The sequence below is a fragment of the Perca fluviatilis genome, chromosome 18 (genome assembly GCF_010015445.1).
Source record: "Perca fluviatilis chromosome 18, GENO_Pfluv_1.0, whole genome shotgun sequence".
Classification (NCBI taxonomy): domain Eukaryota; kingdom Metazoa; phylum Chordata; class Actinopteri; order Perciformes; family Percidae; genus Perca; species Perca fluviatilis.
This window is the reverse complement of record NC_053129.1, coordinates 22,797,052-22,814,496: the sequence shown is the minus strand read 5'-3', so window position 1 is coordinate 22,814,496 and position 17,445 is coordinate 22,797,052. Positions and strand designations below refer to the sequence as shown.

The 17,445-nt window shown below is 40.9% G+C and overlaps 2 protein-coding genes across 2 annotated transcripts; one reads left to right on the top strand and one right to left on the bottom strand.

Moving 5' to 3' along the window:
• Nucleotides 1-3,976: 3,976 nt before the first annotated feature.
• Nucleotides 3,977-6,618, bottom strand: kcns3b (potassium voltage-gated channel, delayed-rectifier, subfamily S, member 3b). The gene is made up of 2 exons (XM_039781077.1): nt 6,486-6,618; nt 3,977-5,925 (listed from the first exon to the last, which is right to left on the bottom strand). The coding sequence occupies exon 2, from the start codon at nt 5,919-5,921 to the stop codon at nt 4,422-4,424; it is 1,500 nt and encodes a 499-aa protein (XP_039637011.1). The 5' UTR covers nt 5,922-5,925; nt 6,486-6,618; the 3' UTR covers nt 3,977-4,421.
• Nucleotides 6,619-8,631: 2,013 nt separating this feature from the next.
• Nucleotides 8,632-15,675, top strand: LOC120547061. The gene is made up of 21 exons (XM_039782450.1): nt 8,632-8,764; nt 8,851-8,909; nt 8,985-9,071; nt 9,156-9,277; nt 9,370-9,513; nt 9,670-9,768; nt 9,844-10,014; nt 10,386-10,488; nt 10,973-11,193; nt 11,385-11,541; nt 11,619-11,830; nt 11,923-12,037; nt 12,120-12,319; nt 12,443-12,557; nt 12,637-12,806; nt 12,897-12,991; nt 13,405-13,535; nt 14,078-14,264; nt 14,439-14,580; nt 14,668-14,764; nt 15,093-15,675. Exons 1-21 carry the CDS (start codon nt 8,742-8,744, stop codon nt 15,155-15,157), a joined length of 2,715 nt encoding a protein of 904 aa, XP_039638384.1. The 5' UTR covers nt 8,632-8,741; the 3' UTR covers nt 15,158-15,675.
• The last annotated feature ends 1,770 nt before the right edge of the window (nt 15,676-17,445 follow it).

The window sequence follows — 17,445 nt, the reverse complement described above, 5'->3', positions numbered from 1 at the left end:
CTAGCTTATTGTGTCCTCTCTTGTAGCCTATTGCAAAAATTATTTATGACAATTCCAGCTCTGAAACAGAAATGAAGACGCTATGCTAGTCCAGCAAAATTCAAATCCTCCTTACAAATAATCGCCTCATCACCAGCTCATCACACAAGCTGTGTGTGCACTTCAGCGGAATATGGTGACAACGGGCTGGGTGCAAAGCGGTTGACAGCCCAACTACATTTCACGTGCCTATTCCCTGTACATGACAGCGTGGACAAAACCAGGACAGATACTTCAGAACCATGGACAGTGATCACAGCATTTTGGAATACACCACTACAAAACAAATATCAGAATGGCACAGCGGCCTATTCAATTTATATGTTACAGTTTATTTAGGTAAAATGGGGAAAGGGTCATTATGCAGAATTACAGTAAATGTGCATGACGTTAATGTTGCTAAATGTACAGATTGACCGGTAACTCTTTATGATGACCATTTTGCCAAATAAACAGTGGCAGTAGCCACCAGAATAAAATCAGTTAGATTTTTAATAACTTACCGAGTATGATCGCTTTGACTTAGGCCTACTTGAAAACGAAGTTCATGTGTAACTTTGAAATTGCTGAAGTTGAAATGCCTCTCAAAAGCCTTGGTTTTCTGTGCCAAAGTAAGTTCTGGTGTGACGTTAAAGTTAGTTAGGTTTTTCTTTGGCGATTAACTCCAATCTTAAAAACAGCGTGGATAACACATTCGCAAAGATGTCCTCCTCCTAGCTATGGTCCTCCGTACTCACGGCTTCCATCGTGAACCAATACATTAATGGAACCAACAGGCTAACGCTAGCTTTAGCTAGTTTATCGGCATTGCTAGCTTGTGATTCGTGTCCCAGACCCCCACTGCAGGCGGCCATAAAGTTAGCGATAACAAAGCTCGCCCCAGACATTTAAACGGCTCTGAGCCCGCCCATTTAGAGTGACGAAAATTACAAATTACAACTGATGACTTTTTATTATATATTTTTTGAATATCTTAGGGAGGGCCCTGGCGGTTCACCACTGCACCACTGACTAGCTATGCATGGTTCCATTTTATTGTTTATTGCAACACGAGTTATCATCAGGTAGGCCTACAGTCCATGCTGCAGACTATATAATTAAATAACAGCATGTTTTGCCTATATCTTGTCCAAAGAAATCAGCCAATAGTCTAAAGTCTAAAGGCTCAGCCACTAGAGTTAAAAACAGTAACATTTCATGCCAAAATCAAATTAATTTCAATGGAATTAAATTGCCAGAGCTGTGGATTTGAAATGTGAATTTGTGCACATCTTTGTCAAGTTCAACTTTGTTTAAAGGTTAAGGTCCAATGGCATGAAAATTTCACTTTATGAGGTTTTTTAACATTAATATGAGTTCCCCCAGCCTGCCTATGGTCCCCCAGTGGCTAGAAATGGCGATAGGTGTAAACCGAGCCCTGGGTATCCTGCTCTGCCTTTGAGAAAATGAAAGCTCAGATGGGTCGATCTGGAATCTGCTCCTTATGAGGTCATAAGGAGCAAGGTTACCTCCCCTTTCTCTGCTTTGCCCACCCAGAGAATTTGGCCCACCCATGAGAAAGAGACATCATGGCTTTCAAACGAGCAAAGTGGCAGTTGGTCAAGGCCACACCCCCACCCTCCACCTTGCCCCCCCCCCCCCTCTCTCTCCTCCTCAATAGCTACAGACACAGAAATGGCACATCCTAAACTCATTGTGGGAATGGCTCTAGTGGCTGTAATTCTGCACTAAGGCTGAATTTCGGGAAAGAGACTTCAGATACAGTATTAGGGGACCACTAAGGTCTATAAAAAAGCATCCAAAGAGCACCATGTCATGGGACCTTTAACCAATAGCAGGTCATGACAGTGGTGACCTTTGAGGGAGTGTCCAAAATGGAGGAAGTTTTGTAGCTTAATTAGCTGTGTGTAGCCTTCCACTTTTAATGTAACCAGTTCTGTCATATAGAGTAGTATAACAAACTTATAGTTTTACAAACAGTTGTGAGACAGGAGTTGATGGTACAAATAGGCTTTGAATAAACGGTGCAAAATGTTGTCCCATTAGCTAATTAGCTTGCTACCTAACAGTTAATGCTGGTAGGCTGGACACAAAGTTATCTGTGTCTGTGTTTCCAGCTGTCCCAGGTGATTGTGAATTGTGGTGGTGGCATGGCAGCTGTGATCGACTATCTGGGCGAGTGCCGTGGAAACCTGCGGCTGCCGGGGATCATGATGCTGGGATATGTGGCAGCTCACAGTGAGAACCTTGCCATGGCTGTCATTCTCTACAACGTGTACGGTCTACCCCCAAGCTTCTTTTTTCTTCGCTGTCGAAATGTCAGTAGCCTTAAAGCAGCAGTAATGATCATCATAATGCATACTTTATCATTTCATGACATCCATAGTTCATTTTTACACCTTTGTTTACATGTTCTGTCATTTTTACAGCAATGCTTCAAATGTATTACCCCATTACCTCCATTTATTTTGTTAGTGCAGTGGTTTACGAGTGGTTCAACCGAAGAGTGATTTCCTTTTTAGATTTCTTAATTTGAAGAAGGCCCAGAAGAGTTGAAAATATGCAGTATTTTTACAAAATAAGAGCAAAACATAGAGAAAAATCTGACAAATAATTATGATTTTGGAGTAATATAATTTGTCAGATTTTTCTTGGGACAGAAATGTTGACAAATATCCAGTTTTATTAAGCCACTGTCATGTACTGTATAGTAACTGTGCGGTGCATAGAACCAATGCTTGTCTGTACCAATACTTTGTGTTTGACATTACAATAAATGGCAGCTGACAAAGGCAAAAAAAAAAAAAAGTGTGCATTCAGCAATATGCTAATATAACTGATACAGGAAGCTCAGCAACGAAACTCATTTGCCAATATTAACAAATAATCAGAGAGTGGGCTTATCTGTTCGGTTTATGTTCCAGTTAGTCTTTACACCAGCCTCCTCAACTCCTTACTGGCACCCATTTGCTATCATTTTAACAGTTTTTTTTGGCTTAAACGGTCATGAAAAATCAGCCATAATTTTGGAGAAATCCAATCAGAATTTTTTTGTGTTTAGCTCTGAGACGTAGATGCTTCTGGTCAACTGCACGAACACCTTTTAGACCTCTGCAGAGAAAAGATCTTTTACATCTCTAGCTCTACTAGGACAGCAGCTCATCCAACCGGAGATTATAACAGGGGACAGGAAATCAATGCTTTCAGGAACAGAAAAGAGTGAAGAGGTACAGAAAGTTTCCTCAACAGTCTCAGAGCATTTCACCACTGGAGAAAAGACATGGTTGATGATTTCTATTTAGATTTAAGTCATTTTAGTGAAGAACATATGGCAATAAATAAATGCAATGAACCTTGTCTGAATGAGTGAGTAGTACAACTTACTGTATGCCATGTCCCAAATGAGAGGCATATTTCTTCTGATTCACTGAGTTTTATTTCATGTCCACATGCCAAAGCAACTGTTCAAAAGTAAAGTTTAATAACAAATAGTCTCGCTTTGCCAGACCCTCCTCCTCTGGTTACTCCACACAGCATTCAGGGATGGGAGGAAAACATGCTCTGGTTTAATGGCATTTCTTTAAACCAATCAGAATCGTCATGGGCGGCGCTGAGCTCCGCTGCAAAATAGTCGTGCGAGAGAAAACTCAGATTGGACAGATAGTCTAGCTAGCTGTCTCCATTTACCATGCAGAGCTCTGAGGAGCAGTCAACAAATCCTCCAACACAAAGAAAGGAGAAGGAAACGGAAAACACATGCATCCGGCAGAATTTCCTGCGGCACCGGAGCAATCCCGGAAGTGGAACGTCAAGGATATAGACTAAATAACAAATAACCTGGTATAATATCATACCAGTGCTTTCCACAGTGCTCTGAGAGAGATGTGTGCTCTATTTTCCTCAGCATCAATAATATTGTATAATTCTACACACTACGGTCTTTCAAAATGCATTTATTTTTGTTCATGCAGACTGTGTAACATCAGTCAACTGGATTTATAATACCATTTTGAAACATTGTTGTTGTCATTCTCGGCTTTCTGAACTTTCAGCGAGCAGACAAATCAATACAGGGCATTACTTTGAAAAAAAAACATTAACATTATGGCCTCCTACATGCATCATTGCAGTTTTCTCAAGCAGAAAATGGGCTTTCAAACCTCTGAGCAAGGCTCAGATAATTCCCTTTAGATTTCCTGGTTTTAGTGACGTTGTATATTTCACAAGTAATTCCCTTGTAGAAAAAAAAATTTAATAAAAAAAATTCATGGCCACGATATTTCTCTGTTAAATTGCGGGAAGAAGACAGTGCAGAGGGGCAAGGTCAGTGATGGAGCACTCAGCCCTGAGAGGCACAGAGTGACTTGCAGTCATAAAGGAATCTAATTTTTTGTTGCCCCATTTTCACAAGTGTCATCATACACTTCTATATCCTTGAGACTGGAGGCATCTGTATCGTCACCTGCGCTGCTCACACTGTTCCTGAAGGCGATACCTCCTATAAAGGGATACATACTTCCTGTGAACAGGTCTCTGATGTTATAATAAGGGAGCTCTGGGTCTTGTCTTTGAGGCTTAGTGATACACTGTCCATCCATGGCTTTGTTTCTTTGATAGTACTTTGAAAACTTATTGAAGATGATGGTGACGGGCAGAGCAACGACTAACAGGCCACAGATGATACACAACGTGGCCACTATCTTCCCCGCCAGCGTCACCGGGCAGGTGTCACCATAACCGACTGTGGTCATGGTGATTGTGGCCCACCACCAGCCTGAAGGGATGGTCCCCAAATCCGTGTTCTCCTCTTCCTTTTCTGCAAAGTAGATGAGGGCGGAAAATATGGAGATCCCCACTGAGAGGAAGAGAAGGAGCATGCCCACCTCGTTGAAGCTGTGGCGAATGGTGGCACCCAGCGCTCGCAGCCCGATGGAGTGGCGGGCCAGTTTGAGGATTCGGAGAATCCTCATGAGGCGCAGAACCTGCACCACCTTCCCCATGTTTTCTAAGTCCTCGTTCTCCTCTGCGGCCTCCTCGTCGGCTGTTTCCAGAGCTAAAGTGAAGTAAAATGGCAAAATTGAGGCAACATCGATGATGTTTAAGGGGTTTCCGAGGAACTTCCTGAGAGAGGGCGCGACAATCATCCTGATGATGAACTCTGCGGAGAAGCAGGCAATGCAGATCTCCTCCAGGATGGCGAGGACAGGGTCCTCGATGAGTTTATCGTTGTCGTCCACCCGCTGAAACTCGGGCATGCTGTGGACACACATGGCAACGATAGAGGTCAACACCAAGCTGAGGGAGGCCACGGCGATGATCTTTGAACCTCTTGAGTGACCTGGATCCTCCAGCCTGAGCCAAACGTAGCTCCTCACTTCTGCACACCAGGCGCCTTTGAACTTGGCCAGGTCTTTATCGAGAGCAGAGAGCTCCTCAAAGGAGGAGTCTAAGCTTGGCGGCTGCTGGTCGTCGCTCCTGATGTCCCACTCTCTGTCGTCGATGTACTCCTTCCTCTCATGGTACCAGTAGCTACAGCAGGGGCTCAGGTGGAGCTCCTGGATTCCCCAGTACTCAATCTCCTGGCTGAAGGAGAAGACGCACACCTCCTCCATCATATGGATGCATCCCGTGTGGTAGAAGTTGAGCACGCAGAGGAAAACCTGGGGATTTCTGTCGAAGTAGTACTCCTTCTCAGACAGGCTGTAGTCGTCACACAGCTCAAGGATCGCCGCCTCACTTTGGCAGCGCAGCAGGCGAGCCAGGCGTGTGTGAGGGAAGCGGAGCAGCATGTCTGAATCCACTTTGTGTCGGACCCCTCCAACGTTGAGGTGGACCTGGTCCTCCTCTTTACCCTGCTGGTGGAGGATTTGCCCATACCCCATGGTCCTGATGATACATACAGAGATATGACGACGAGAAATTAAGTAAATTCAGGTTTTATTTTATGCACCACAAGCATTAAGATTGTAAGTGGTACATTTATGTGGAGGGATGTCTATCAAGACATATTTGACTCCACTGTTTGTAGAACACATTAGTCCTCTGAAGCAAAATAAAACCAATTGGCCTACAATACACACAGGTAATGGCTTGAGCTATAGTGAGTGAAGAGGCGTGAGGTGCTGTCACTTCTTCCAGGGCTCAAGTATAGCCTACTACAGGATTATCACCAGAAGAATCAAATTACACAGCGGACTAGACTAATTCAGAGCAAATGAGAGGCAACAAGTTCAAACTGAACCCAAACAATATTTTAAGCAATTATTAAAGCCAAAGATGTATTTCTATATTGTTCGGTCCTAATATCGACTCTTCTACAATTCGTTTAGCATGCACACCCGTACATGAAACCAAGATTTTTTTTCACCACCAAACCCTATTGATAAATAAGTCAATTACTTTTAATTTTACTCAAACTGAATGCAAAACGTCAAGCTGAAACGTACCTGTACTTGGAGCCTTTCTTTCCATGAAAATAACTTTTATCCGGATGGTTTAGTTTTTACATTCTTGTAAAGTGCAGTAGACGGCAGGTCTTTGGAGGGAGTGCGGTGCTGCAGCTTCACGGACGGGACAAGAAGAGCTGGAGGCGGGACAGCGCCACGGCGTCAGTTTGTTCCCTTTTACAGGGAACAGGGAGGGGCGAGAGAGGAGGGGAGGGGAGGGGAGGGAGGGAAGGCAGGGAAGGAGAGGGACTGCACAGATGTAGGAACACCCTGCGAGAAATGACTGTAATATATAGTGGCTTTTTAGGGCATTTATTAATTAGCCTATATCACGATATGCTTATATTATTCCTAAAAGAAGCTGTCGTTATGTTGTCTGTTGTGATATTTAATCTTTGCGATTTATTATAAGATCATATGACTTTCTTTTAGTAAAAAGTGCACCTGCAGTAATTTCATGCCGGCCTAATGAGTCAAAGACGACTCTATTTGTGTGAAAGTAGCCTACTGCAACTAGACTGCAGCTGGAGTACTGTAAGTAAGTAAAATCCCACTCTGACAGTTCAATCCTCTGTGAGAAAGCACTTCTGGCAGGCTAACTGCCACAGCAGGCAGTAACACTGTATTTGGCAGCAAAGGGGAAATACAACAAACCTTTATAGTGGCAGCAGTTTAAAAAAGAGAGCAGCTATTGGTTGTTGTTGCACTCACAACAGTTTGACAATTTGTAATCTATGAAATAATGTGACAGTTTTTTTTTCCATTTGTGTCATAGCTGAGGGTGGTTTCTATCCATCATTTTATTACCTCGATAAAAAACATTCTTAGGATCTCCAAGATGTGCTGCTTGTAGCATAAAATATAGTTCCTTAAAGCACCAAAGCCTTGCAGGGAGATGTGGACTATCTCTGTTCTACTCCTACAATGAATGTGGCGTTTTAACATTTTCTTTATCTCATCAGGGTACATTTGTGCACCTTTTCAGCACAGGGTTTAATAAAATGTGTGCTTTTGTGCCCTGTGAGAGCTGAAGTATTACCAGATCAACATAAAATGAATCAGTGACTCTCGATAAACATTGAATTGTCAAGTAATTTATCAAGCAAAAACATGTACAGCTTTTCAATTCTAAGAATTTGCTGATTTTCTTTGTATTATGGGATGGCATAATTAGGAATTATGGACAGGGGGACAACATTTTCCAAATTGGGCCCCTCACTCAGTCCAGCAGCACCATAGACCTTTGCATTGACCCTTTGGGCCTTGGGCCAGGGTCATCTGTACCCTTTGACCCTTGACGCCGGCATGTGTGATGGTGACAGCAAGAGCAGTTACATCCTAACAGGTTAAACCTGCCATGTTCACAGCATAAATATCTTCATTTCAGTGGTGAAGATGGAGATGTGGTGGTTATGATTGAGGGCAGGAGTTTTTTATTTTTATATTATTAATGATCATGTATGTACTCTTTTAAAATCTCCTGATTTAAAAAAACAAGTTGAAACTCTTCAGTTTGTTGTTTCGGTTTAACACGTTATCATTTGATGAAAGTTGTACTGTGACCGTTACTTTTTTAATTTATGTGATACAAAAACTTAAACAGCTGTTTTTTCCAGGATCATGAAAACTTCTAAATTTGTGGTGTCCCTGTGGCTCGGGGGTTAAGATGCTGATCACAAAGGCCCTAAATTTAAGTTTAGCTGGGCACTTTGTTGCATCTCTCCCTCTCTCATTTCCTGTCAAAATGCCAAAAACATAATTTATGAAATTAAATTTAAAATTTAAAACACTTTATTCCACATTTCATTCTCACTATTCATACCAATAGTTACTATATATATATATATATATATATATATATATATATATATATATATATATATATATATATATATATATATATATATAAAAACATTTCCTGCAAGATCTATTTTGTGACATTTTACTGATTTATGTTTGCCCACCTAGAAGCGCTGTAGATGATCATGGTGACATTTATAAGTCAACTAGGTAAATCAATTTCTTTGCAGTTAATGTTGAGACTCACTTCAGGCCATATGACAAGACACCGGTCCACACAGTCATCCCAATCAGACTGGAATAGGATTCACCTGTGTCTGGTTGTATTTGTTAAGCAGGAACCTCCCTCATCCTGTCCATAGGTGGAGGCCTGTAGAGTTTATTCCCGTCACAAACTCTTTAAAAAAACAGCAAAAACAGGGACTTCACAGTCACCAGTTTCCTACCTCTTGTGCCATGGGTTGTTTAGTTGGATTGTGGTTTGTAGTTTTATTTATATCCACTGCTTTCACTTAAGGTTTTGGATTTTTCTTGCTACTTTCATATCCTGTTCCATCTCTTTCAGGTGGTTTACTCTCCTATTAGCTGTTGTAAATATAAGGGCTCAAAAGAAGCCCTCTATAAGTAAGTTATATATTTATTTATTTTATTTTATTTTTGTACCATATGCTGTTTACCTATATAAATGTTTAATCCCAGATATCAACTCAAAATGCTTGGGGAATGTTATGCGTGTGGATGTCGGTCCACTTGGAGGAAATCTTCTTGAAGTGTCCGGTGTCACTAGTAAGCTGACATTTCTGAATTTGCCGTGTTTTTTTTAACTTGTCTCACTTTCTTTCTTCTAACGGTCCTCTTTTCCCTCCTCAGATAACTCCGCAATCCTCCTTACATCAAGATTAGCTTCTATGTGTGGCTTCAGCATGACGATAGACCTTCTAGGAAATGCTATGATTTATGCCTCCCTTCAAAACTGTTTTGCTCAAAATGTGGTAAAAAGATGGGAGATATGATTTTTGTAGAAAAGCACCACATTTTTTTTGATGGGTTAATCATTTTTAGTCCTATTTCTATGTGTTCGTAGGATGATAAAGTATTCACAACAAAGTTAAATCTTCGTCTGCACGGGAATCAGATGGTTGAAGATGAGTTGTACCAGGTGGCTGAGACCTGCCACTACACTGCCTGGGCCTCCAGGGAAATTGTCTGTGTCCACAACTATATAGAGGCAAGTGAATGCAACATGACTCTCAGGGGTTATTTTCCAGTCTATATGATAAGTGACTTTATGTCCCGTATGAGCATCAAGGCTGGTACATTTGATGTCACTGCAGAGGAGAGAGGGGGAGATTGATTATCACTTATGGAGTGGCCTCGTTTCTAGGTGTCTGTGAAGAGGGCAGCTCCAGATGATTATGTCCTGCCTCAACATCCCGTCTCAGGGGCTAATTCAATGTTTCGTGATGTTCGACACGCTGCTAAGGTTAGATGAGCTAGTTGTGCATTTCATTATTTATTTCTTTTTCTGCATAATGTCTTTTTGATATTTTCTTCACAGAAACAACCCATAGATTCAGAATTCAGAATCACAACACTCGTGTTCTTCACTCCCGAGGAGAGGATCATGAAGGTCCCCGAGGCCCAGCGCAGAGGTTATGGGATCACAAACACCCCTACAAGGCTGGTTCTGCGAATCCCAAAGACTTCACCTGAAATATACACCCAGAATGTAAGCGGGACTGCAGTTCACTAAAATTTAAACAAGCTTTACTTTGGACATCTTGCCCCTCAGGCAGGCTCTGGCTAAATTAATTGCAGCCCATTAGAGAACTCCCTACTTGCTTACACTTGCAGTAAACTATCGGTTCAGTTAATGTAATCTGGACTGCCTTTATTTTTTTTTTTTTAAATGGATTACTTTTGTCTGAAATCCAGTTGGCACAGTTAAATGCATTAGTAGGCTATTTTATCTATATCCCCCCCTCAATATGTTGCATTAAACACATCCTTAGGAGTTAAATTCTCTCTTGTGATCACAGTATACATGAGATGGAGTAAACAAAGCATTTACACACAGTGTTCTGTTATCTCAACCTGCAGGTAGCTGGTGTGCCTATGATGGTGCTTAAAACTTCAATGAAATTTGAGAAGAAGTGGCTGGTGACTCAAATCAGTGCAGAAGCGGCTTGCCCAATACTGGAGGGTAATGTTGGGGAACACTAGGCAGGGCCACAACTACCACTCTGAGGTTATGTCTTTAGTATTTTCTCTGGGAATTGTGACTCTTGCATTTGGGTGTTGAGCAGTTTACTACTGAGCAACTTGCACATAGTGGTTATTTTATTCCTGATGTCAGTATTTTTAGACTGAATATATATTTAGGACTACAATGAGGCAAACTCATTTCTCCACTAGACTTGCTGTAACTGCAGTGTGGAGTAGGCCTTTCAAGAGCAGCACTTTTTTTTTTTTTATCCCTTTTTTGTAGGGACATAAAACTGTTATTTGCTGAGTTTGATACCACACTCCCTTTTCTTTTTTTTTTTTTTTTTTTTTAAAATATATTTAACAAACTGAGTGTGACTAGATCAATTTGTTAGAGGTGTCTAGATCGCTCGATCATTAAATGTGTCTATATTGGGTCTTTCCTTGGCTAAAGTGCTGTATGTTTTGCTTTTTGTGTTCAGGTAGTGTTTCCTTCACTCCAAACACAATCAGCTGGATCCTGCCGAGGCACATTGACTCTCTGCTTTCCTCTGGTCAGTTTAAACTGTTGGAGGTGCACATGGGCGTCAATGGCCAGAGGCTCAACACTGCGGAGATGGCTGCCAGACAATATGTGTTGTCTGTCAATGAGCAACACATAATTATTGAAATTCCTGTTGGGGCTGTTGGTGGCCACTTTAAGGTCAGATTTACTTATTGGAACCATTTTTCAAGTGAATGGATGAGGTTGCCCAGCCTGCATGGGCTTATATTTTACATTTTAATTTGCATATACTGTATGTCCTATTTTTAATTTGGGGTTGTCAAGATTAGAATGTTATTAAGGGTACGCCTTACTAAAGTTTTTTTTTTTTTTTTTTGGGGGGGCGGCAGAGTCATGTTCAGGATGGTCAGTACCTCACTACTTATACCATTGAGCCGATGCTCGAGTTGCTCTGGACTGACTACAACGCTCACGAGGACACAAGATACAAAGTCCTCCTTCCCATCACGACACCATTTCTGTCTCGACCTCTGCAAGTTATTAACAGTGAGTCTTCTTATCTTGGTACTCTTGGCCATTTTTGAATATATTGTAAGCTGCCTTCATTCCTCTTTGCCCCACAGACACTGTTCCCAATGAGCAGATATTTAAGGTGCTGTTTGGGCCTTTCACCTCTGATGTGGCACTAATGAACATCACCTTCCCCTATGAGGTTTTGTCGGTGGCGGACAGCAATGTCAGAGGCTTTAACATCTTGCAGCACAAGTCCCAAAACAGCAGCTCGAAGGTCTTTACGCTTGAAGTGCCCTTCACGGACCCTAGCGTACTACAAATGGTAAGCTTTACTCCCAACTTGGGGAAATAACATGCAAAAAATAGTTTAATTTTTTATTTTGAGGGCTAATCTTTCTTTCGATTTCCCAACAGACCGAAAAGGGCATTACGGTCTACTCTCTTCACCTGACCTTTGGCTTGCTGGTCCTGCCAGAGTTTGCTCCATTTTCTCTCTCTGCTTATCTGGAAGCTAAAATCATAGACATAGGTCTGTACTCGGGGATATGATGGATTTATTCATAATAAAATGGGCAAAATTATTTGAAACTGCCCCCCCCCCCCTTCTGCAGTTCCTCCCTCTGTCTCTGGTGGCTGTGATGATCAAAACTTCTATGTCCTCGTGAAACATGGGATCCACGGCTTCAACGTTCAGACCATAGTAGGAAGACAAGTGTTGACCCCAGACTTGGCTCAGCAGTACGGCTTCATGGACAATGGAACACACTTCAGTTTTACAGTACCATCTTATTCCCCCATTGTTGCGAAAGAGGTACCATCACAATGGGTTTATCTAACAAAGCATTAAATGTGCAGGGATTTATCTTGGACATTTGTTGTAGAGATCATCCTATTATAATGTGTAATTTATTTCTTTGTTTGACTAACTTCTCAGGCTGTTGAGGGGTCCTCCATCAGAAGCAGACTCGATGTGGCTCTGAAGAATCCTGAGGCCAACAAAAATATCAAAGAGTTCTCTTTGGCTTGCAATTTCTTCTCAACACTGACTGGTTTGTTAGAAAATGCTTCTTGGGGGGCGGGGTACACACTAATTTGACTGATTTAATGTCTGATCCTCTTTTTCTTCAGAGTGTTTTCCTAATGGAACCATGACAGCTCAGGCTATTAAACTGGAGTCAGTTCCAAGTCTGAACCCCAGGCAGCTCACTCTCAGAGACCCTCACTGTGGTCCCTCCTACAGCAATGACAACTATGCTTATTTTGTCTTTACTGCAAACTCCTGTGGGACAACTAGAAAGGTAACATGCTGTTGAATCATTTCCATGAATGCAGACTGTTAACACAGATTGACCTGAAACAAGTTTTTATATCAATTTTTTTTTTTTCAGTTTTTGCCAAATATGATGACATATGAAAATGAAATCTCTGTGCCAGACGAACTTCAAATGAAAAGGGAATCAAATGAGGATGAACCACAGTATCAGTGAGTGACTTAAAACTCATGGAGCTAAAATGTGTCAAGGTTTGATAGTTAGTTAGTTGGTGCCAACATCCTAGCTTTTCTAACTGAGCTTTTGCGGCATTTGGAACATTCTATAGACAAATTATAAATCTGAAGATATTGGCAGATTCATTGATGGTCATTTGCAGCCCTTAAAGCACATTTAGATCCACCCAGGAGATCTGTGAACTGACACTTAATTTCAAGAAATTACTTTAGTGGAAGCTATACATGCAACAAATGTGAATCCCTCTCTGGTACATCACAGATGTAAATGGAACAAATGACAAAACTTAGTTATTTTTGTCTGACAATGATCAGATCTACCCTGAAACTTGTTAATGTTGACTCATGGGCTATTTATTTATTTATTAATTTTATTTTTTTCTCTAAAGTCTAAAGGTTTCTTGTCATTATGACATCAACACAAACCATGCTGTGGCCTTCCTCACCAGCCGCCGCTCAAGTGAACCATATGCTGAAAATGCAAGAGGCGAGCTGCAAGTTGAAATGAGACTTGCTTCAGGTAAGGAAAGTTCTGGATGCAAGGGACATGGATCAGATTCTCAGTAACCTGCATAATAAACACTTGGATATCTTGGGACAATCTTGCAACTCTAAAGACGAGACAGATTTTCAAAATGACTGTTCCTAAATTGGTACTAATGGTTGCCTAAAGACAGGCATTTCCACAAATTAATCTTGGAACTAATCACATTTGTTAAAGTAATTGGACTTCTGACCTAGTTAATTGTCATCTTGAAGTAAAATTCCACTATACTTTCAAGATTAATTCACTCACTGTATTATATACTTAACCCTTGTGTTGTCTTCCTGTCAACCTCAACGTTTTTGACGCCTTTTTCAGTTTTTTGCTTTTTCCAACATTTTAAATTGAAATTTTTCTTCTACAAATTTTCAGTGCTTATTTCTATGTCCCATATTTTGTGATATAATACAAATTGAAAACTGGTCAATGTGAACCAAAGTCAACACATGGGCTAGTGTACAGGCCCATTTCTATTGTCTGAATCATAATTTAGTCATGTTCTGTCTCTCTTCACTCAGACGACTCGTACAGAGACTTTCATAGCATAGATGGTCCCATCACAAAGTACCTACAACAGCCGCTGTATTTTGAGGTGGAACTGATGAGCTCTACAAACTCCGAGGTATCGATGGAGCTTGTGTCCTGCTGGGCGACGCTGGAGAATGACAAGAAATCCCTTCCCAGATGGGACATAATCATTGATGGGTAACTTCTTAATCTTTCCTTGCTGGGACATTTGCCCACATACACCAAATATAACTATCAAACTGAAACCTGGGCATTAACACAAAATGGGACAGTGTCCAAGGCAGGAGTGCTCATTTTCCATTTTTGGGGACATATTTACCTAATTAACCAATGGGACTATTTTATCCTCAGCTGTCCAAGCCCAAGGGACCCGTACCAGGTGAAATTCCATCCTGTTTTTCCTGATGGCAGAGTTCGGTATCCTTCTAATGTCAAGCGCTTTGAGGTCCCGATGTTTGCCTTCGCCGAAGACAAAGATAACTTGAGAAGCAAGGTAATTTTAGATTAAATGCATCAAATTTGTGAAACCTGTGCTGTAAATGTCAATCCCAATAGCCATAAAGCTGTTCCTTTCTTCTAGCTCTTTTTCCACTGTGACGTGGTGCTCTGTGATGCCAGAAATCCAGTGGGTAGAGCTTGTACCGGGCAGTGTTCAAACCCAGACTACACGATAACAGGTATTCAATTTTATTTATAGTATCAAATTGTAACTAGCTATCTCAGGACACTATACAGAGTAGGTCTAGAACACACTATAATTTACAAAGACCCAACAATTCCAGTAATTTCCCCCCCCAAGAGCAAGCATTTAGTGACAGTGGCGAGGAAAACTCTCTTTTTAGGAAGAAACCTCAGACAGACCCAGGCTCTTGGTGGATGGTTGACCTCATCATTATAGTAATGCACACTAGTAAGGTTTCCACTTGTGGCACAGACAAGGGATTGGATAAATACTCTAGTTGGTGTTCTATTAAAGTGACTAATGTATAAATTCTTCTTCCACAGGTCAAAAACGTGCTGTTTCAGAAGGCCAAAATTCCAAAGATGTTATCAGGACCCCTATTTATTAAAATGTTTTAAAAGAACTTACACTTTTGTTTTCTTGGAAATATTACATTTTGAGGTGTTGTGTATTTTCTTTCTTTAAGCTTTCTATGGTTAAAATGCAGCCCCAATTTAAATGTTTCAGTAGTTGGCAAAGATGTCTGTCTTGAGCATTATTTTAACGAATGATACAATGTTGCAAATTTTTATTTGCTACAACACTTAACAGTGCATCTAAATGCCATGTCCATATTAAATAAAATGGACAGGTACAAAAAGTGGCAAAGGACAGCAGACTACTTCAACAACCATGATGGAGTAAACAATTATTCAATGTGCTGTAGTGAAACAGTTTTTCTTAAATCAGTCACAATGTTTTAGGTTTGGTGTCCAGGAAGGTGGGCTTTATTGCATAACCCTTTCTGGTAACATGAGGCAGCAAAACAGGATCATTGTCTGATTTAGAAAAATGATTTAGTGCTTTGTTCTGGTTTTGTTCCCTTGAATAAAGTCACTGAACATCTGTTCAAGTGCTCCTGCTCAAGGGTGGGTCTCAGTATTCTTGTGTGTGTGTATAGAACCTTTTTCTTTCCTGTCTTTTGTAAAATTAAGTATCTCTGGTGGTATGAAACAGTTGAAGCCTACCTAATATTAACCTTTAAAATCACTTTTTGGGTTTATTGGATCCCCAAAAGCTAATGCCATGCTGTTGGTTATCAGAGTCTGGCACAGAACTCATGCAATTGTATACATTCAAACATCACAAATCCATAAACCAGTAAGTGCTATAAACAAACTGGCACAATGAATTGTTTACTGCTTGCTCAGTTAAGGTTTGCAAAGTGGCCCTGGTTTTAATTGTAATTTATGAAAGGGTTCCATCCTGTTATGATTGTAAATTACAGTAGATTTGTTCTCAGACTAGCTGGTAAGGTGTCCTAAACTGTCTTGTCAGAATGTTCTACTGGTACACTACTTGGTCAGCAAAATGTTAAGACATTCCTGAAGCTCAGAAGACTGGATTGTTATCTAGTCTCCACAGGAAGCCATGAGATTACAGTGGTGCATTTGAAAAACTTGTGCCAATTGAGCAATAAAGAGCTAGTCAGGCTGCTGTTGAAATTTGCTGTTTTTAGATTTCTTAGCTGCTGATGACTACAGTGCTCAAGGTGTGACAAAACCAAAGCTTGAATCCCTTGGTTCAGAGTGCTTGATGTTACATACTCACATTTTCTGGTAACAGCAATGTTCTTACCAATTTGTTACAATATCAGTGCCAATCACTCCACAAGTCTAGCATCCAACACAATGCCAAGGAGCTTAGTCTTTAACTTGTTCTAGCTTTCCCCCAAGTGACTTAGTTGAGTTATTGACCAGCATGTTTAGGTCTAAAAACTTCCAACTATTCAGCACTAATTTCTCACTTAAAGTGATGGTTCGGAGTAGTTTCACCCTAGGGTCCTTTGCACCATGACCTCGAGCCAAACACCCCCCCCAGAAGCATTTTTCACCTGGGTCGAACATTGGGAGAGTTAGCGTAGAGTAGCGTTATCAGCTGAATAGCTTAGCGCAGGGGCTAATGGACCCACGTTTGTATCTCGTAAGTTACCCCACTAATAATGCCCGAAATGATACCAAACGTCTACAGTAGTACAAATAGGTTATGCTCTCATAAAACGATTGATTGGAAAGTTTGTAAGTACACCAGAAGTTTATGTAAATAACACTTGCCTGCTGGCTTCTGCTCTCTGCTGTTGCTGTAAGACGAGTGCTTAGGGCTGTCTACAAATTACAAAACCGAAAAGAGATGCAACAAAAATATTTAATTAAACTTTTTTTAAAGTAAGTGCTGTAGTATAACTAGCAGGAGACGAGTAATAATTGAGGTAAGTTTGGAGACATTACCTTATTTAATCATTAAATTAATATTTTTGTTGCATCTCTTTTCGGTGTAGTAATTTGTAGACGGCCCTAAGCACTCGTCTAACTGCAGGTAGCAGCAGCAGCAGCAACAGAGAGCAGGCAAGTGTTCATAAACTTCTGGTGTACTTACAAACTTTCCAATCCATCATTTTATGAATACATAACCTATTTGTACTACTTGTAGACGTTTGGTATCATTTTGGGCATTATTAGTGGGGTAACTTACGAGATACAAACGTGGGTCCATTAGCCCCTGTGCTAAGCTATTCAGCTGATAACGCTACTCAACGCTAACTCTCCCAATGTTCGATCCAGGTGAAAAAGCTTCGGGGTGTTTGGCTCGAGGTCATGGTGCAAAGGACCCTAGGGTGAATTACTCCGAACCATCACT